The sequence below is a fragment of the Melitaea cinxia genome, chromosome 17 (genome assembly GCF_905220565.1).
Source record: "Melitaea cinxia chromosome 17, ilMelCinx1.1, whole genome shotgun sequence".
NCBI lineage: Eukaryota > Metazoa > Arthropoda > Insecta > Lepidoptera > Nymphalidae > Melitaea > Melitaea cinxia.
In genome coordinates this window covers 7,225,676-7,247,482 of record NC_059410.1, presented here as the reverse complement: position 1 = coordinate 7,247,482, position 21,807 = coordinate 7,225,676, and the positions used below count along the sequence as shown (strand labels likewise).

At 32.3% G+C, this 21,807-nt stretch overlaps 1 protein-coding gene across 1 annotated transcript in view; it reads right to left on the bottom strand.

The window, feature by feature from the left end:
• Nucleotides 1-339: 339 nt before the first annotated feature.
• LOC123661338 (G-protein coupled receptor dmsr-1-like) overlaps nt 340-21,807 on the bottom strand; it is a 36,693-nt gene continuing 15,225 nt past the window's right edge. Inside the window, exons 2-6 of the mRNA XM_045596300.1 lie at nt 15,359-15,517; nt 5,104-5,240; nt 4,291-4,393; nt 1,655-2,226; nt 340-1,166 (exon numbers count right to left, since the gene is read on the bottom strand). Of these exons, the coding sequence (XP_045452256.1) occupies nt 1,145-1,166; nt 1,655-2,226; nt 4,291-4,393; nt 5,104-5,240; nt 15,359-15,517 (993 nt within the window). The 3' untranslated portion in view covers nt 340-1,144. The remainder of the gene's footprint in view (nt 1,167-1,654; nt 2,227-4,290; nt 4,394-5,103; nt 5,241-15,358; nt 15,518-21,807) is intronic.

The window sequence follows — 21,807 nt, the reverse complement described above, 5'->3', positions numbered from 1 at the left end:
GCGTAGAGTTAGGCCATCGAAAAAAAAAAAAAAAAAAGAAACGATAGTGTACTTGATATCTCACTTGATTTTGAACTCGCGTTTAACAGCAAGACAGCTTGGCACCGAACTTTTAAATTTTTTTCATCATTATCATTTGCCTTGCCTGCTTGCCATTTGCCTATTACAGTCCACTGCTGGAAGTAAGTTTTCCCCAAGGTGGGTCACGAGACCCGATCACCCACTTTAGCCATCTAGTCACTACCAGCTACCTTAAGTTTTTACTCCTAGGATTTCTATTAACTTTGCATAAGTGTTAATGATTTTCCGCTAGAAAGCTAATTTTAAAGAACTTTTTACCAATAAAAATCAATGATTTATTTATGTAACGTTTTGCAATTGAATCCTGGCCCAGCGCTGTTAACATATTAAAAGAAAAATAAAGATTTGGTAGAATGAGTTAACTTAACCTTTAAGAAAGTGTTCAATCCACTTAAACGAAATGTTTCGTTTCTACGCAGCAACACGTTGTATGTATATAACAAAGAAGAGATTTTGGAAGGTCATAATGTCAAAACATATTCCTAAATGGGTAAGGGTGTTTTTTAATCCTAGTTCTGGTTTTACGAACAAGAAAGATTTGCTTATTTTTTTGTAATCGATAAACTTCGAGCATTTCTGACACACTTTTAATAACTATCATGTTATTCATATTTTTTTTTTCTACAGCATTTTTATTTTTATATTTAACATATCTGACTGTAGTAAATGAAAACGTAACAAATTCATTAACGTATTTATTGAAGCAATTGAAGCTCATATTTTTGTTGGTGTACGAAATCAATATCTATCTCCTTGAAACTATTACTTATTAAAGTCTTTTCCTTATTTCTAATTACAATCTATGACTAGATTCTTACTTTAGTTATCCTGAAATAAATATCAATACTTAATTTTATAGGTATTTTCTTAAACAAGTACATTTGCACTGAATACAATTTTATAAATTATTGTAAAGTTATAAATTTTTTAACATAAATAATTAAACATTTTAAACAATTTTGATTGACAACAATTTGTAATATTTGTACACCTTTGTTTAAAAGTTAAATTTTTATACAAATTGTTGTAAAACATACGCCTGCCTCTCTTGAGTTCTCCTGTTTCAAGGAATCGATGTTTTTGCTCTGTAACAAAACAAAAACCAATTATTATTACCTACATAAATAATGAAATTAAATTTTTTTTAAACAAAAATTTGTTAATACATTCGAAATTAGACTTTAATTTCTTATCTTAACTTAATATTGTATTGAAAAATGGTATAAATATTTTTTACTTTTTATTTCGATGTTGTGACGGAATCAATTTATATATTCTTATAGAGTCTCTTCTTTACATGTAATTTATTCGCTTAAAACGTTATATTTTTAGTACGTAAATTGTCTAAGCGACAAGAATAAATTAGGCAGATGCTTTTAACTTACTGCGATAAGTCCCGTAAAATCAAAAGTGTTCATGCAGAGCGTATTTTTATATGTACGCTAGGCTGTCTATATCATATTTAATAGGCAACTATTTTGAACTTTCTGTTAAGAAAGAAAAGGAATAATAAAAATGCGTTAATCTAACGGCTTCAAACTTACCTACTTTTATAAATTACTTGAATACATACGTGTTCAAACCATCCGAATGAGATGCTTGCGGTGGTGGCCATTGATGAAGATGTGCTCGCCACATCATCTGTCTAAATGTCATCCGAAACTGTCTTGACATGGAGCAGTACAGAACGAAATTAATAGACCCGTTCAGTAATGCTAGTGCATCAATTAATTCACCAAACAGATCGTAGCATCGCTTAAAGAAACATCGTCCCAAAGCACCGCTTAAAAGGCCCAAAATCCCTTGGGGTAGTTCCGTCACCAAAAACAATAGTAACACGGCTACTAACATCTTTGTGGTTCGGTTTGTCCTTTTGTCTCCTTTATTTTGACGTTTTAATAATTTGTCGCTTGTAGAGCACGTGTTGTAAACTCGAATTCGTTTTTGATGCTCATTAGCGCTGTACACCTCTCTGATTAACCATAAGCTGATAACAGTTAGTATGAAACATGGTAACAGCTTTATGACCACAGCATGTACCCAAAAGTTTATTTGGTACATTTGACCTTCTTCGTCTGAATCTACGTGGTACAGAATCATCGGTCCGTTAGGTTCTAGTACTACAGTAGTATGGACATCAAATACCTGTGCAAAAAAAAATACAAAAGTAAGACGCCAAATTATGACTATAATTTATAAAAACCAAAGCCGTTGAGTACTCAATTTATAACATTTTTTAGGGTTTTTTGTTAGTTTTTATATTGCACTAGCTGACCCGGCGAACTTCGTATCACCTAACACAAACTTTATCGTATGGTATTAAAGTTCAAATTGACTTTTAACTATTATCACAAATCTTTTGTATGGGAGTATAGAAAAGTGTTGTTTTTAGACTTTTTTAGGAAATTTAATTTTTTTTTTAGAATTTTTCTCTCCGTAAGAACCATCCTCGTACTTCAAGGAATATTTTAAAAAAAGAATTAGCCAAATCGGTCCAACCGTTCTCGAGTTTTGCGCTTAGCAACACATTCAGCGACTCATTTTTATATTATAGATTAGCTAAGAATTTTGATGTTAAAATATAAAATGTCCATTTTGATAACAAAATCTGGACATGATAATAACATAACAATATCACCACATATTTAAATTCTTACTATCAGTTTCAAACATCGGAACAAAATAGGTGGTTATAAAATAAATCGAGTGAAATCAATTGAGAAACGATGGGAGACTATTTTGAACTTTCACTTCTCGTTTGTCGTTTGATATAAAAGGGTTTCATGGTAATCGTTATTTGAAAGTCAGTTCGAGTGAGATAAGAAATTTTCTATTAAATTTTATGAAACTTTTTCTAAAATAACTAAAATAATAACGGAAACTGTTCAATATTTTAGTAGTTTCTTAAATATTTTTTCGCCCTTTACTTAAAGTTATTAAATTTGTGCCCTTATGGAAAATAATGTTTATTTTAAACCGTTAGTATGTTTGCAGTGCTCCTCCTCCTTAGTCCAAGGGTTATGGGTTCGTTGTCCACCCCGAGTCTGGGCGTAATATATATTTATATTTTTATTATTAACATGTATAATATCATATATATCACCTGGCTGTTACTTTAAATACAATTTAAAATCTAACGACGGTGTTGTATGTTAAACATATTTACACACTGTAAATTAACCAGTCCCTCTGGTAACGATTTTGCCCTTTGTAACGGTAAAAATCGGGCTTAAATATACTTGGAATATGTTTTTATACCTAGCATATTATATCTACACACCCTTCCTTTAGAAATACCAAAGTTATCAAAGACAAAGTTATACACGAGAAATTTGCACAAGGGGTCATGTTTGTAGAAAAAAATTCAAACAATATTATCTATTCTAACCTATTTTTTATTTTAATAATATGGATAAATTTACTGAAGACTGGTGAGGTACCTCGACCTTAGATAAGATTACAGCTAAATAATCCTGCTTTCAAGGAGCGTTGTGTTACTGTGGTGAGTAAGGTAAACAGAGCTTCTTGGGGGCTGGGGTAGGAACGGCGACGTGCGTGTAATGCACCAAAAGGTGATGCAGACATCTAGAACTTACTGTAATCGCTCACCATCAGGTGAACGAACCGTATTTTTATTTTTTTTTATTTTTTTTTATGTCACTAGGTCGGCAAACAAGCGTACGGCTCACCTGATGGTAAGCGATTACCGTAGCTTATAGACGCCTGCAACACCAGAAGCATCGCAAGCGCGTTGCCGACCCAATCCCCAATCCCCCAGGAGCTCTGGTCACCTTACTCACCAACAGGAACACAATACTGCTTGAAAACAGTATTATTTAGCTGTGATCTTCTGTAAGGTCGAGGTACTACCCCAGTCGGGCTGCTCCATATTTTGAGCCGGAAATTCCTGCTGTGCCCTACCTCAGTTTTTTTCGATTATTCGTTATTTTCAGACAGAAAGCAGACCAAAGTGTCACTTACACATATACTTACACTATACAAATCTGTATATACTTTGTATGTAAATCAGGGAAAACACTCTAACAATACTTCAATTCTGTAAGGTGTTCTACTATTGAAAGGATAACTAGGTATTTAGTTAATCACGCATAAGTCCCTCTCGATTTTGTGTATTATCGCTCGGGACAGATAAGGTTAGTGTATTTTTCCTGTTATGGTTGTTTATATACGAATTAAGTTTAAACTCACCATAAACGTAGGTATACAAAGTATAGGGGGTAAAATGAAACTGCTCAGTATGGCGATGCTGCAACGCCTCTCTGTGCAGAGAATATGATTTCTGTCTGAGTACCTGTAACCAATTATGCTGATTATAGTGTTGTATGCATTGAGTAGCATATTAATGAGGCTGTAAGTATAGACGCAATAAACCAACCACGTATAGCACAAGTACAGTGAAGTACAAGTATAATTTTTAATCATTTGTTTTCGATGTCAATACAAGGTAAAATTATAAATAAATCAAAAAAAAAAAAATATCTGAAAACGTACTAAACACACAGTATGAATTAATTTTTTCTCAAAATCTTAAAAAAATATATAATGGTATGGTATATTTATAAAAGAACATCTAGCTGTAATAAATTTCATTTCCATCAAGAAATTTTAATCAATTTTTTTAATATTTTATAGATATAATTTTTATTCGGCTTAGTAGTGATTCATTAGACAAGCATTAAATAGTAAGCAGCATATATAATAAGGTTCAACTCTACGTCATAATATTTATGGTGTCATTATTTTCAAAAAGTTGTCATATTAACAACTTTACAACACTCTCTCACAATGTAGTTTTATTTAATACTAATTAGCTGTTCTAGATGAACTACAAAAAAAGTAGATGTTCTAAATCAACGCAAAAAATCAACTCTTTTATCAATTTTTTGCGTTGATTTCTTTGTTTTATAGTATATTGGTATCACTACAGCGCTGGAATAGTAGCAACGTTAACATATCATGGAAAGAGCAGAGACAATCTCACGGATATCAAATCACACTTACTTAATGGCGACGTATCTCCAAATAGCTAGCGAGAGAGTGAGGCATATGGAAGCGGTGTGGAATATCTGAGTGAAGTGCATGTGGAAGAGGAGGTAGGCTGCCCAATTGTACGGCATTTCACGCTGGCCGGGCAGTATCTGGAGGATAGAGATATAAAAAATGTAATTACACATGAAAAAATAAAATTAAATTTACAAATTTTTAGTAGTTAATAAAGTTTAATATAGTAACATAGTATTATTATAGTAAGTATTACGTACTTTAATGAAGGCACAAGTGAATAAATGAATCACACTAAAATGTTTTATTGGCATTATGACTATTCTCTACTAGGTTTCTCATAGTAAATTTTATGAAATAGTTACAGTACGTTTAGAAGCTATCAAACAAACAGATAGTAAATTATGTAATTTATATTTCAGCTAGAGAAGTTTTCGATTTTAACAAAAATCGAAATCCATAATTGCTCTATTATGGATTCTATATGAATGATGACGAAGCGTATTACGTTCTAAACATTTTTGGTTATAGAATTGCCTGAATGTGTGTTTTGAAATGTAATTAAAATCAAAGCAGAGAAAATAATACAAAAATCGTTATTAAAAAACTACTAGTGATAATATGTGCCTGTTTTCTTATCTACACAGTTTGTTTATTGATAAACTGCGGGTGATATGATATCATTAGCTGTTTCAACTCTACATGCTAAGTACTACGAAATATGAGTATTAGCTTTATATTAAAAGTACGTACCTATTTTTGTAGTATGTTATTATTTTTGTTTGTGTCTATTTATTTTCCAATATTTCTTTTTGGGCCTATAACGCATATTTAAAATCGCGTTCTACATATACAATAACGTTTTATATAATTTTATATACATAAAAATATTTACCATGTTATTGTATTAAAAAAATAATTTAGAAAAAAATAATATTTTAGGCCATATAAAATATTCCATTGAAAAATAAAATGGGAAAAAGGACTCGGAGAGACTCGACAAGATCGCGTCACGGTAGAAAAATTTATGTAGTAAAAAGAAAAATATTTTTAAGCGTCAGACATTCCCGAGTAGAAAAAAGGTCAGGCTCAACCAGATCATGTATCTGGACCGGATCAGGATAGAATAAGGCATGCGTGATCCGGCAAGCTCTATCAGGACCAGGTCCGGTCCAGACAAGGATAGCCTGATATAAAATATAATCAAGTATGGTAAGGCATAGTGGATCAGGACCAAGTCCGGTCCAGACAAGGATAGCCTGATGTAAAATATAATCAAGTATGGTAAGGCATACTGGATCAGGACCAGGTCCGGTACAGACAAGGCTAGCCTGATGTAAAATCTTACCAAGTATGGTAAAGCATACTGGATCAGGACCTGGTCCGGTTCAGATCAGGATGGCCTGAAAGAAATGACGCGAACTGAGCCTGAATCGCGCTATTAATGTTTTTAAGCGCACTTAGTATATATACAGTTATCAGGACAATCTAGCAGGGAGTCCATTTCTACACAGTGGAGCAGTCGTAAGTAATAGGAAATAGTAGTTAGTAGTTAATCATTAGAAGTTAATAAATAAAATTTAATTAATAATAATAATTAATTAATAACTTAAAAATAAATAAAAATAATTAATATTTAAAGTAAAAACATAAATAAATAATACATTGGAAAAAATTAACGGAAATAAATATTATAATAATTATGTTAATACATATTTATATCAATTCGCTTTTTTTTTTGTTAAACAATTTTTTCAAAAATATACATTCGTGTTTTTTAAAAGGACCGAACCGAACCCGCTGATCAGGATGAGATGAGATTTCCTGATCAAGTCCAGATCAGGAAATCTCATCTCATCCTGATCAGGTCTAGACCAATCATCTGCGTTACATGCCTTATCTAGTCCTGATCAGGCATGCCTGGTCCGGTCCTTCTAAGGAAGACGAAAAAATTTCTACTCGGGTTTAATTATCGTATTTTAATTAACAATTCGTTGCAACAATCTGGTGAATCGTGCAATTTTTATTTCAACTGTGATGTCTATAGAATCTAAGATTGAAATTATAATTTGCTTATTTAGACTGCTGGATATATTAATATGTTTTCAATTATTTTGTTGAACATTTGTAGGTATCGAATGAGTGTCTATGATATTAATAAGTGAATTATCATTGGGTAGTGCGAGCACTGCGTTGAATATACTCTAGCGTTTCCTTTATAATTCGATATTGGTATTCAAGACGCTGTATATAATTTCGGTCGTTGCATATTATTGAGCCCTGTGTTTATGTCGTTTTCAGTTCGTATGAGGAAGGTAATTGCGAATTGCGATGCCCTGTGTTGCGACCTCGGTCGTGATATGTAGTGTTCGTCTAGCCTAGAGTATTGTATAAGTACTGCTGTGCTATTTTTGATTGCCGTTACAATGTATTGAATGATGTTTTACGTTGATCAAATATACCATAACCACAAACGATTGCAGCTGCGCATTGTGGAGGCCATTAAAATGCTAGCAATGAAGAGAATGCTCGCAGTGTGGGATCCTCACTGTGAATTCTTCCCGTAGTATTTGAATAGTTTGAATATTATTCCTACATGTTGAAAAATGCCTACGCCCAGCAGTGGGATTTTACAGACTTATTTTGACTTATTCTGAATTTAAATATTGTTCATTTATGCGTGAGATGTGTTTGTTACAGCAGTAATCCTCCCGATGATATTGTGGTATGTAACAATTTAGGATTATAGTAATTTTTCAGTATGTAAGACGTCTATTAGCATTAGACAGTAGCACCTGTCAACGTCTTATTTCAATAATTTATAATTACTATATACAATGATAACTTGCGTGAATAGCATAATTGTAATAATATTAAGTAGGGTTGGTTAGTAAAGCGCTCACTGATACGTGACCTGGTAGTGCGCTTGAAGTAAAATGAAGCCAGAGATTGATTCTCTCTTATACTTTATACCGGGAGTCGTCCCTTTGACGTCGGCCTTTGCATCTTTTGAACCAATTTGACATCGGTCCTACAACTTTATTAAATGTCTGCATAAAAACAAGTGCTGGCTCACTGTAAATTGCTGAACTAATGAGGATAACTCGCCAATGCAAGGTCGGAACTTACTATAAGGTGGCTGGTGTGGGGCCATTTTACATCCTTCCTCTCCCTTTTTTATAATAGTTATTAATTAATTAATTATATAAGTATAGGAAAGAGCGTTTTCCATCAACAATTCTTACATTTCATTAATGTAAATAGAATTGAGATTTTATCATTAATGTCAATTATTTTTTATATAAGTATTTCAAGGCAACACAAATTATTTTTAGTAATTTATTCTACTTATGATCACTTACACTCAGATTATGATTATCACTAAACTAACATAAAATGATCCTAATTAGACGATATCTTGAGCCAAATGAATAATATGTTTTTACATTTCTCTCATAGAATGAGTAGAATCAAGAAACAACCTTCAATTATCAGATATATTATTGTTTTCGTATTATTTTTTCTACCAATTATATACTGTGTACTTGGCGATACATTTAAAAAATAAAATTTTATTCTTATAATCTACAGATTGTATATTTGTTATTAAAAACCTACTTAAAATTTTGATTTACGTCTTCATCATCATCATCATCATCATTATCATCATATAATCTACAAATTGTATATTTGTTATTGAAAACCTACTTAAATTTTTGATTCACGTCTTCATTCACATGTAATTTTTGTTCAAAAGAATGTTCTGTTTGTCTTTGTGACGGCTTATATCGAAATCATTTAAATCTCTTATGACTATTATATCTGATTATAACAGTTTCGCAGATACGATAAAAACTATTTTACGTCACTTTTTTGCAAATCTAAAAAGAGTCATGAAATTGTAAGCGTTGTATATAAATTTCTACATGAATAATTTTGCTATCAATAGGAAAATAAGTACGAACAAGTTAAATTGGTCACAAAAGGCTATACAAAAATAGAATTATTGAAGGAAAAATTTGGTTGTTTACAATCTCATAGCTCGAAAGGTTTCGTTATTAGAAATTTCAATTGGGAATCGAAATACTTACATTTATAAATCTACATTTAGAAGCTATTTATCAAAAATATTATATTTATTCATTCAGAAAGCGAAACGTGTTTGAAAGCACGAGGAAGAGCTAATGTATTTTAATTAACGAAAATGTTCGACCATTTATTCGCGGACCACGTGGTGGTACTAATTATATTTATTTAAATAATAGCAGTGAACCCAATAGGTAATCAAAAATCCGTGGTTTTGTAAAAGAAGGAAAAGGTTAAAATAAACTTTGAAATACTATAAGCTCGTCGCAGAATGTCGAGAAAAACAGCGCTAACAGTAAAATTTAATACAATATTGATATGATGGAAAGTCCAAATAAAACTTTATATTTTTGGAAGATAGGAAGATATGTGTAGTACGCAAAAAGGAAATATATTTCGGACAAGATCACTTTATATAATAACAAATAATACAGCAGCAAAAATGAAGTGAGCTACTTGACACAAAAGTAATGTTATATTACTGGGTTTTTCAATCTGAGATAACTTTCCTTACAGATGTTGTTAGTACATTTATATGTCATAGAAGTTTCATTTGCTACTCTGCTTCATTTCGGTTTGAACAAACAAAGAATTTCAATTTGGGGTATTTTTCTTATACGAGAGTTCAAAATAAAATTTTAAGCAAATTTTGTTCTTAAAAATTCAGCAATGTTAGCCTATCTCTATTTGAATGTTAGCTTATTTTATAACTTTCACTCTCGGCCATTCTGTTTACTTTACAGGAAATATAACAAAATAACTACTTAGCAAACAAAAATAACTATTCTTTAACCCATATGTGCTCACCGCCCCATTTTTAAAACGGCAGGTTATTTATTTTCTGTGTCGACCTAAAACTGTGGTTTGATTATTGAATTGTACTGTTCGATTTGTTTACATTTTGGCATTATAAAAACAAAAAAACGTAAAGTTGTTGGTGCCATTTTTTCTGATTTTTGGAAGAATAGAAAGTGCAAGTGTGACGTTCACGATGGCGGGAATAAAAAGTAAGTTTATTTTTTATTTCTTTATAAGTAAAACCGTGTAAAGCAGTTTTTTATATGTATTATTTTATATTTGATTAGTTTTGTGATAAAAATCGATTCTTTCGGTTGAGATTTAGTTTTTTAGAGGCATTATTTATAGCGCCCCATTATTGGGGCGCTGGGCGCGTACTTGCATGTTGATTTCAAACTTTATAGTATATGTGTTATACTTTATTTACATTGTTTATAGCAACTGCCGATTATATTGGTACTTTATATGTTATATTTTTATATTTATTATGTTGTTTTAGGTAGAGTTTGGCAGGAATTATCGACTTATTGGAGACGGAAGATGAGGACACTGAACACACACATAGCCCAGCAACCAAATGTTGACGAGTGACTGCGATAGTGACGAAGAAAATGCGCTTGTAGGTAATATCAGTCATCTGACAGGCAAACAACTACGGGCCGAGGCGCTGCTTGAATGTGTGCGCAAATCGGGTTCACTTTTACAAAGAGAAGTTATAGAAGTGGACTCGATTGATGACGACAAGATATCCCTATCGGAGATACATCCACTTCTGCGCCAAAAAGAGCTAGCACAGGTAGCACTTATCCTGATCTAGGTGTTGGAGGATCTGTCATTACGAACTTGGCGGCCAAATTGCCTACAGATTTTCCAGTTCATGTTTACACAGACAATTTCTTTACATAGTTTAGATTGCTTATCGCTTTCAAGGAATTTGGTCACCAGGGAACATTTTTTTTTTTTTTTTTTTTGTCACTAGGTCGGCAAACAAGCGTACGGCTTACCTGATGGTAAGCGATTACCGTAGCTTATAGACGCCTGCGACACCAGAAGCATCGCAAGCGCGTTGCCGACCCAATCCCCAATCCCCCCAGGAGCTCTGGTCACCTTACTCACCAACAGGAACACAATACTGCTTGAAGACAGTATTATTTTGCTGTGATCTTCTGTAAGGACGAGGTACTACCCCAGTCGGGCTGCTCCATATTTTGAGCAGGAAATTCCTGCTGTGCCCTACCTCAGTTAAAACAGAACATGAACAATACGGGCCAAAGGGTCAAAAATGCGGTGCTGGAGTTAATCGCCGACATAAAGAAAAAACAGCGTGGGAGCTATGATCAATACGCCTGATGTTTCATCGAATCATTGATGAAAACATCAGGCGTGTCCCTAGTGCGATACAACGTCAGTAACGTCGTTACCGTAGCTTCGAACTGTGAAGGTGTTTCTCCAGTTGGATCCGCAAGCGATGGTCAAGTGCTGAAAAAAAACCCTCGATTCAACAGCCCTTTTGTGTTCAAATATATAATCAATATATGGGCGGAATAGATCGTCTAGATCAAAATATAGGCTGCTACCGCAATAGCATAAATTAAAAAAATGGCATTATTCTGATGTGTGGATGTGTATAGATGTTCTTAGATGTAATAAAAATTTCTTTACAACCTCTATAACAGTTATTTTATTAATATTACCCTTTGAAATAATTGCAATTGAAAAAATTAAGGAGTGGTTATAGACGTGATCTGCCGTGCTCAGCGCCCCAAAATTGGGGCGGTGAAAATGTCCAAAACGGCATATTTTTTTTTATTTAATTTACAGAATACCTTTATTTTTATGCTTATTGGACTTAGAATATAACGAAAAAATATAAGTTTTTACGAGAAAAAAAAGTTGAGCACATACGGGTTAACTTTATTATGATGATGACGATATGAAAGATAATATTCACCAATTCACGTTTCAAGTTAAAAATTAGCCACAGATTAAGTAGCTTTCACGAAGACAAATCGTTTATCTTTAATTTAGTCACTACCTTATCACAATAAGCACATTGAACATTATGGGTAGGTTCACAGTATTTTGACGATCTCGACTCATTGTCAATTAATAATAATAATAATAATAAAAACTCTTTATTGTACACCAAAAGTGAGCAAAAATACAAAAATAAAAACAGGAGTTAAGTACAAAAGGCGGCCTTATCGCTAATGAGCGATCTCTTCCAGGCAACCTTAATCCCCAATTTGGAAAAATATAAGAAAAAATATTGCTATTTACTATTACTATAGTCAATATAGTTTAAAAAATCCCGAAGTTAAAAATTTTGTACGAATACATAAATTCTCCTTGTCTTTGTCTTGACTTTTTTAGGAAAAGCGACTGACGATTTCTGATACATTTGTCCCGTTTATATGCTTTTCCAAAGAAATATTGAGAAGTTGGATTACGCGAGTAAAAAAATCGATATCAAGCTAAGAAAGAACCGTGATGTGCGTTTTAGTATGTATGAGTAGGGGAGAGCGGGGCTGAAAGTGCCAATTTCAACAAATCTTTATATAATTCGGATTAAACAAGTACTATGTCTGAAAGTAGTGGTTCATCCTAAGCTAAATTTAATGTAGATTACGAATTTACCTACAGATTTTGCATATTTCTAATAGTTTTTAAGAAAAAGTGATTTTTTTATACAGCGGCGGCAAGGCACAACCAACCTCACTTTGGGGTAAGTTGTGCCGTAGCTGAGGTTGGTTGTGCCGTTGATAATTCTAGGTGTTTTACATGAATGAAAATATATGTAGAATTAAAATACATCAATTTTATAATAATATATTTATTCCTTATACTTTTTACTATAAATCAGTTTTTAAAATGTACTTTTTTGTAACATATATTAATAACATATTAAAATGAAATATTTTAATCAATAGTTTGTACTTGTTTTTATACGATTGAGATCAATTATTAAAATTATCAGTCCTTAAGGACCGTATCACAAAAAATAATAAAGATTTCTCTTAAATTATAAAATCACAGAGTTCTTCCAGTCTCTTATTTATCAGTATCTTGAGTGTTTTTAAGGAATCAAAAAAGATTATCAAAATTCTCGGAATGACTAATCAGAATAACAATTAGGACATACAAATGCTTGGCTTTCTTCATCTTCAGTACATTGCAAATGGGCCCAATTCTTACATTCTCTGCATTCAATCCATTTTTCTCCAGGGGCAGAGTTAGAATAGGCATCACAACATATCGTACAGTACCATTCTGGTTCATCATCAGAACTGTCATCTTGTTAAACTCTTCTCTTAACGGGCTTAGTCGGCTTTTTTATTTGTTTGCCTTTTCCTTTGCCTTTTCCCTTAACTTTCTTTTTAGTTTCACTTTCTTTCTTCTTCTTTTTAGTAGCCTGCTCTTCGGCCAAAGCATTTTTCTCTGGAGTGTCCGTAAGAACAGCTGTCTTTCTTTTACGTCCTTTACTATGTGCAGTTAATCTAGGAGATGCTTTAGGCAGAGGTCTTATTAGCTCTGGTGAGAAATTTTCTGTAGTTTTATTTCCTGTGTTGTTATCAGCTGACTGAGGAAGCTGGAAGCTGCAGCAAGGGATAGGCTCTTGGAAGTTGCAGCAAGGGATAGGCTCCTGGAAGCTGCAGCAAGGGATAGGCTCCTGACAGCACTGACGTGTCTCTTGTTGATTACCTGATGGTTAAAACAATATTGAAAACAATATTGAAACAATAAAGGTTGCTTAGGGGTTGGTTGTGCCGCGGCAAAACCAGCCCCACGTGAACGGCACATTTTACCCCGCTCGTGATAGTGTGATATTTTGTCTCATATACAAAAATCACTCTTCTCAAAGCATCAAAATTACACTGTATAACAAACTAAGATAAATAACAAACCTTTTACTAAAACTCTCATATTAAAAGCAAGAAAAATACTAGCTTGAGACCAAAAAGTATTAAGTCGAAAATATTTACTTACGTGTCGCTGGAGGACCCTCACACGCACAGCCACACGGTCCGCGTCGCTGACGCAATTAAAATGGCAGCCGTGTGTGCCCGACTTTTAGGCATTTCGCGACGCAATACGATCGTAAATCTATCTCTTTCTATTTTCAAGATATTTGCGTCGGCACAACTTACCCCCGGCACTTTCAGCCCCGCTTTCCCCTACTAGATATTAATAATAGTAATAATAATATATTCTTTATTGTACAACAAAATATAAACGAACAGTAGTGGTTAAAAAAAAAGATGTACAAAGGCGATCTTATCGCTGAAGAGTGATTTTTTTCACTTAACCTTTGGGCACAGGACACGATATAGTAGTGACGGATAGGAAGTACGCATTCATACGCATACACATATACAAATATCCATACATAAATAATCAAGATAGTAATTATACTATCTAGATACTATCTAGGTTACCTATCTATCTAGATTTAGATTATCTATCTATTTAGTATATAATACTATCTAGATAGTATTATATACCAGATAGATAGTAATTATATTATACGTGTATAAATGTAAAATATATATTGATATAAAATATATATGTTCAAATTCTGAATATTATTATATGTTATATGTATAATACTTCTTTAGATGTTGCTTAAAACAGGCTGGAGTAGAAGCACGTCTTATTGGAAGCGGAAGAGAATTCCAAAGGCGGACAGCTTTAGCAGTGAAGGAATTAGAATAGAAGAATATATATATATGTGTGTGTGTGTGTGTGTGTGTATAGGATCTAAGAATAGTAATTCTTATCCGCCGTATTTGTGTCGTCTCTCAGAAAAAAAAATTGTATTGTTTGACTTAATATAGTATTACGTCGGTATCAAATAGAAGGGAAATGTTGTCAAAATTGTTTAACGTTTTCTTGTTTGTAGATTAAATTGCTTCCAATCTTCTCAAAGAATATTATTTACTTATAAACTTTCATTTAAAATAAACTACCAGTACCTGTGACTTTGTTCGCAACTACATAATTTGAATTTTTAACTCCCGTCTTAGGGAAAGGTAGTGAATTTCTGAAAGGTAAAAAGTATCCTGTGTTCTGGATCATGGTATGGACTCCAATCATACCGAGTTTCTAAAGTCTATTTCATTTTGTTTTTAGTGATGAACAGTCAATACAGAAAAATAAAATAACAAGAAAGATTCAGTCTTAGCATCGCTATTGACTACACATAAAATCTTAACTATACAGAACTGGATTATAATAAGTACAAATAGTCTTAGATTTTATTATTTATAAGCACTAAATGCTAAAGCAATGATTGTAAAAGCTAAATGATCAAAATTTAAAAAAAAGTTGAAACTGAAGGCTAAGAGCTTAAATACAACAGAGGCATACTTACAAGGTATCTGTATATAGCAAATGGAACGTACTCCATCATAACAAACACATCTGCAACCGCTAACCATTTCAGCAAGCGGTTAATAGGAGCCGCTGCAAGGTCGCGTCGTGTTAGAACCGCAACGTTCAGCGCGTTGGCCAAGCTACCGAACAAGCATACCTGTATAAATAACAAATATTCAGTTAAATTATTTGTACATACTTATCTTAAACATATATATTAAAATTAATCTAAATTTCCTTAGGTCTCGTCATAAATTACGACGCTTCTTAATTATTTAATTGTTTAGGTAAATAGCGAGGGTAATTGTATAATTTCATAAGCGTTAACGATAAAAAAATAGAGTCAAACAGGTTTACTTGATCGAACAAGTTGATCTTAATAGAAACTCAAAGCGGCGAAAACAATGAGGGACGTTTATTCTTAATTATAAATGAAACTAAATTTGAATAAATTTGGTCCTATTATTAAGACTAATTTTACGTCCTTTGTGTAATCTCGCATAATAAATAAGAAAATAAAATTTAAATTAAATATAAATTTTTCTTGTGATATTTAAATTAAAAGCATCTATTAGGCCAACTAGCTTAATATATAAAAAAAAAAAACGGTATTACTATTATCGATTCCTAATGTTAAATGAGTCATAATTTAAAACAACTAAAATAATTATTAAATGACTACTTATTAATTAATTTCCGATAAGAACAATAGTAGCGATTCATTATTGTACGGTCATTTTAATTTTTCAAACAAATAATCCTTTTTGAATATTATGTCAGTACATAAGCAAATTAATATAAATCAAACACATTAAAAAGAATCTACAAAATGTTTAAGCATTTATACAAAAGAGAAATAGAGTAAAAATACTGTTTGTTTGTTGTTTGATATGTCATAAGCACAATTTATATCGATTGACTCTTAAAGTAATTTTGGAAATGTATTTTTGGGTGTTATAACATGTTTATTGAGGAAGGGTGATAAAGTCACGCAAAAGCCTAGGAGGGTAGTATAAACTATAGGTAATCTGATAAAAAGACATTTAAGATATGAGTAGCTGCCAAATGTCTAAAACATCAAAAAAAAAATCCTAAATATATTTTATTAAGCTAATAACAATTTATATTATATTAACAGCTCGTCGTCAATAAGAAAAAAGAATTGTGATAAAAGCAGTTAAAAGCACGCTGACATCTATGACAACGAAGAATAGATGATTGAGTTACTTTTAGTCTAGACTAACCAAATATTTCTTTGTATTATATATGTTTTTGGTAATACTAGTGTCACTTTAAGTGTAGTCAATAAAATATATGCTTCTTAACATATGTTACGTGTATTAGGCATTTGTAGTTCTTATTTCAGTAGAAGTCGATTATATAGACCTCCATTAACCAGTTAGAGTTAGTTTACAATTTACGATCAATATGTGATCTAATATGATATTATATAAAACATATGAACATAATATTTCTTGTGATCTTACGTTATGATTACAATATTAATTGTACATATTTATAGAATTAAAACTGTATTTACGATGTAGAATTAGAGTCTTACAAAATCGCATTATACTGTTTTGTGTCTAAACTCGGTAAAGATTACCAAGTGAGATAAAACATATCATTAAATTTGACTGCGCTAATAATGATAATCTGTTATTCAAAATCTGCAAAACGCTTCCCGTTTACGACCTTGTCAATTACAATTTACTTCAAGAACAATTCTTCAATTTAGATATTCAAAAGTTACAGGAACACGACATTGCCACACGTCAAGTCACAAACAAAAAATTAAATATACCTACAATCAACAATATATACGGCAAACGTACCAGCGCTTATCTGATTCCTGTTTTAGTCAACGATCTCGATCTAGAATTAAGAAATAATATAACTCCAACAAATATAAAATACAAACTTAAGATGCATTTCTTGAAAAAAATATAACAGCCTGTATCAATATTGTTTTGTAAACTTAACATATAATATATATTTTTATATAATGAGCTGCCGGTCGGATTTCTTTTAATACTACCTTCATAATTATGTTGTTTTGTTTTGATTAAGAACTGTATTGTGATTCTTGTGTTGCGAATGATTGTTGAACGATATATTCTGTGTAAGCCTAATTGTTTTTTTTTGTAAATGTGTATTTTTGTACATGTTTGTATGTTAATACTAAATTTAAAAAAAAAATGCTGTTTTCTTTCATAATAAAGGAGTTTAAGGAGAGAAGCTACCACCGATTTGGAATGTAGATTCTGCAAAGAAGAATCGGCATGAAATTCCGCAGTTACTCTTTTGAAAATAATATACTGTAAATAATAACTGTGTTTTAGTACAAAATTAGTAATATTTTGGCATTAAATACAGCGTCGCTAAGTCCACACATCTCTATCGTCTATGTATTCCTGAACCGAACAATATGTTTCATCTATTAATTTATTTTTAAAAAACTTTTTTGAGAATTATTTGTTCAAAAAAGATGAAATGCAGGTAAAGGTTGATGATATGAAAATACGTTAAAGTTTAAATTATCAAACCGTGATATTTTCGCAATAGGATGGGAAACTAGCGTACGGTCCCGCTTACAGCGGTTTGATGGTATGTGATTATCATAGCCGATTATCAGGTGTATCACAAGTGCGTTACTGACCCTACCGCCGACCTCAAGAGCTCTGGCTTCTGACTCACAACAGGAAAATAATAATAATAGTAAAGTTAAGGTTCCAGTCGGGTTGCTCCAAATTATAAGAAAGATATTTCCTACTGAGTCCTACCTCAGTAAAGCCTAGCCTCCAAATATTAGACAATAAATTTGCAGGGGTCTGTAGGATGTTATCCTTATTAATTTTATTTATTGCTTATAATTTTATTGAATTATTTAATAAGAAAATATGGAAATTGTATTCTTGAGAGTTGTTATTCCATTTGAAATTTTATAAACAGAAGATTTGTAAAATATTATTTCAATTTATATTGTTCTATTTTATCTAATAGCAGTTACAATATACACTATTTATGTTTTACTTATAACATATGTTATATTAAATACCTTCTGTGCCTCGGAGAGCACGTTAAGCCGTCGGTCCTGGTTGTTATCATGTACACCTGATAGTGATCGTTACTCATGGTAGGGAATATATCCGCCAACCCGTATTGGAGCACCATGGTGGATTAAGCTCTGATCCTTCTCCTACACGGGGAAAGAGGCCTATGCCCAGTAGTGGGATATTACAGGCTGAAGCGTAAGCGTATGTTATATTAAAAACTGTAATACCTGCTGTTCTCTTCCTCAATTAGGAACAATTAAAAGTTTAAGTACCTAAGAACTTACAAGTAATACTTATTTTTGGAAATAAATTTTGAATTATTGTACTGTGCAATAAATAGACCTTTTTATCGTATGAATAATATACATGTTAGGGAGAAGTTAAAGAGGACTAACAAGCTTCGAGTTAAGTAAAGTTACAAACTTAACAAGATTTTCCAACAATCTGAACTTGACGCCTGAAACTTGAATTCAAAGCTTTACACAGAAATAAGTATTACATTTTTTTAAATATGGAGTACTTTATATATTTTTATATATAAAAGTAATTATTTTAAGGTTTACTTTCATAAGAGTGGTCGTATCGATGATTACGATAAAAAATGTTTTATATTTATTTAACAGACCGCTACCCGCTACACACGCTTAGAGATTTTTTGATAGAAATTACATTTACTAACATTAATTATAATCGACTTTTAAGAGGATTTAATGACAAAATCATAGAGATATTTTTTGTACGTTCGACAAAAACTTCGTCAATTTGAACCACTATTTTGCTGGTTTTTTTTTTTCACTTGATACGGTATTAAGAGATTTGTAAATGTAATTTTATATTTATTAAATCAGTAAGTGACGGTAGATTCTTAAGATATATATCAGTATTCAGGGTTTTTAGGGATCGATTCAAGTTTTTTGTTTAAATATTTATACAACCCACTTAGTTTTATATGTGTGGTAATCTAAAGATAAACTCTAAAGCTATTTTATGATAGATCACTTAAATAGTTGTTAGCAAATCTAATAGCACTTTAGAATTTGTAAGCACGACTACTGTACTATTAAAAAAAAAAAACAGCCAAATGCGAGTCAGACTCGCGCACCGAGGGATCCGTACAAACAACATTATTAAACATATTTTTATTATTTGATGTAACCAATAATTTATGCTTTTCGCAATTTCTCCTTTATCTGTGCTATAAAATGTTGCTTCGTACCAAACTTCAAGATTCTGAGTTCACGGGAAGTACCCTGTACGTTACTATTCCCTTGCGAGTGTCGAAAATTTGCAGAATAAACGATTTCGATTGCATTGACTTAGAAATTGATGTTTTCACAGTTCCAAGGGACAGTAAAACTGAGTATTTGATATGAATTTCAGCTTGATTCCTCCACTCAGAAAAGGGGGCTTATGGCAGATGTCTTTAAGCTACGGTAATCGCTCGGGGGAGCTAGCGCTTGTTTACACAACATACATACAAACTTTTTATGATTATATGCATTCACATTTTATTCTAAAAATGAAGTTATAGCGTGCATATTTTACTACAAAAGCCGTATTTTCTATTTTGAAAATTGACTTCACACATTTTCTATAAATAAATGAAATAAAAATAACAAATAAAAGACACATACGAGGCTTAATAATGTAATCCCACGTTTTCCTCAACAAATTACTAACAATGTGCCTGAAAGCAGATTTCGTATCTACTTATTAACACAATTATGTCGTGGAGATATAGATTGCTAAAACAAAATATGAAAGAGTACCATTTTAACCCAAGCTCGTATTCTCTAATGTTAAAAGCATAAAAGTAGGACACGCAAATATATGTTATCAAAAAATTGGTCATCAGTAAACGATCGTGAGTGGAACGATAATTGTACTGATTGATGTTTATGTTCACGCGTCATTAACGAGAAGAATATTGAATAACGGGCTTTAAAGTGCAATAAAATTAATTGTTTAATTATCTAATATAATGAAATAATAGAGTTTGCAATTTTTTTGCACAAACACGTGCACGTTTTATAAGTTCTGCTTAAAAAGCTATTTTTCTTTCTAAGGTCTGTTTAGTGAGGAAAACTATAAGCTTCCTTTAAAGCTTAGCTAAATAAAAATCAATATTTATTCTTTATTCAAGTAGGCTTCGAAAACATTTTTGAATTTTCGTTTTAAAAATTAAAATTGTATACGCTTTAAATAAATTATTTATAGCTAATATGAAGCTACCGCTGATTCAGAATATATTCTGCAGAGATAATCGACGAGAAACTCCACAGTTACTCTTCTAGCAAACAAGCCATAATTTTCAGAGCATTATTTCTTTATATAACGATAACGACAAATTCTGGACTTTCCGTTATTTACAAGATATTTTGGCTTTCATGATAAAATATACTTTTTTTTTAATTTAATTAAAAAACAGTGACGTACCTAGATCCAGCCCAAATATTAAAAAAAATTACCTAAGGTTAAATACAATAGACGCTTAAATGTTATTTTGTTCCGCTTCAACTATTATCATGATATGTTTTTTTTATCAGGTAATTTAAAAAAAAAAAACAAATACGTGAGCTACCATATATAAAATCATCGGGTAATCGTCATCATCGTAATAGTAATACTAATAATAATCCTTATTGTACACTGTTAAAAGAAAGAACAAAATCTATTACAAATAAATAAAATTAGAGTGTCTGTTGTAATATTGTTACGTGTTAGGGTTCGAAGGATTTGGAGAGAAAGACCTGCTGACTCTTTTCAAGACTTTATTCCCAAGCACTAGGTCCAACACAAAGCACTAGGTTCAAACACTAAGCACTAACAATGTCCTAAGTCGTAGCCAATGTCGTAGGTTTCGCTAGTACCACTCTTGATCACTAGTTTTCACTCTTGAAGTCGCCTCGAAGATCGCTCAAACTGAACTGTACTCGCTCACCTCGCTGCGGCTATTTATATCGGCCGAGACGAGGCCCAGACCATTCTGGAAAGTTCGCGCGTGTACCCGGTTTTCGAGACTATACTTCTATATAGTTCCACAGTTGCTCCTCTAACGCCATCTAGTATTGAGTAGAGAGTTTCATGCGGTCTCCTGTCTTTGCGTGGTTTCAATGGTTGCCGCTAGATGGCGCTAGTTTCTTTGTGTGTTCGTAACACTACTCCCCTCTTAGAGATGCTCGTCCCGAGCATCGTTGTTACTGCCATGGTAACGCGCCAAACGGTCTATGTGTACTACTTTGAGTGTCCCTCTAGGTTGCTTTTGAATCCTGTAAGTCCCATCATTCAGTCGGGTAACCACTTTGTATGGACCCTCCCACTTGGTCTGCAACTTTGGAGATTTCCCTTTCCGGCGGGTCGGGTTATGCAGCCACACCAGTGACCCTTCCTT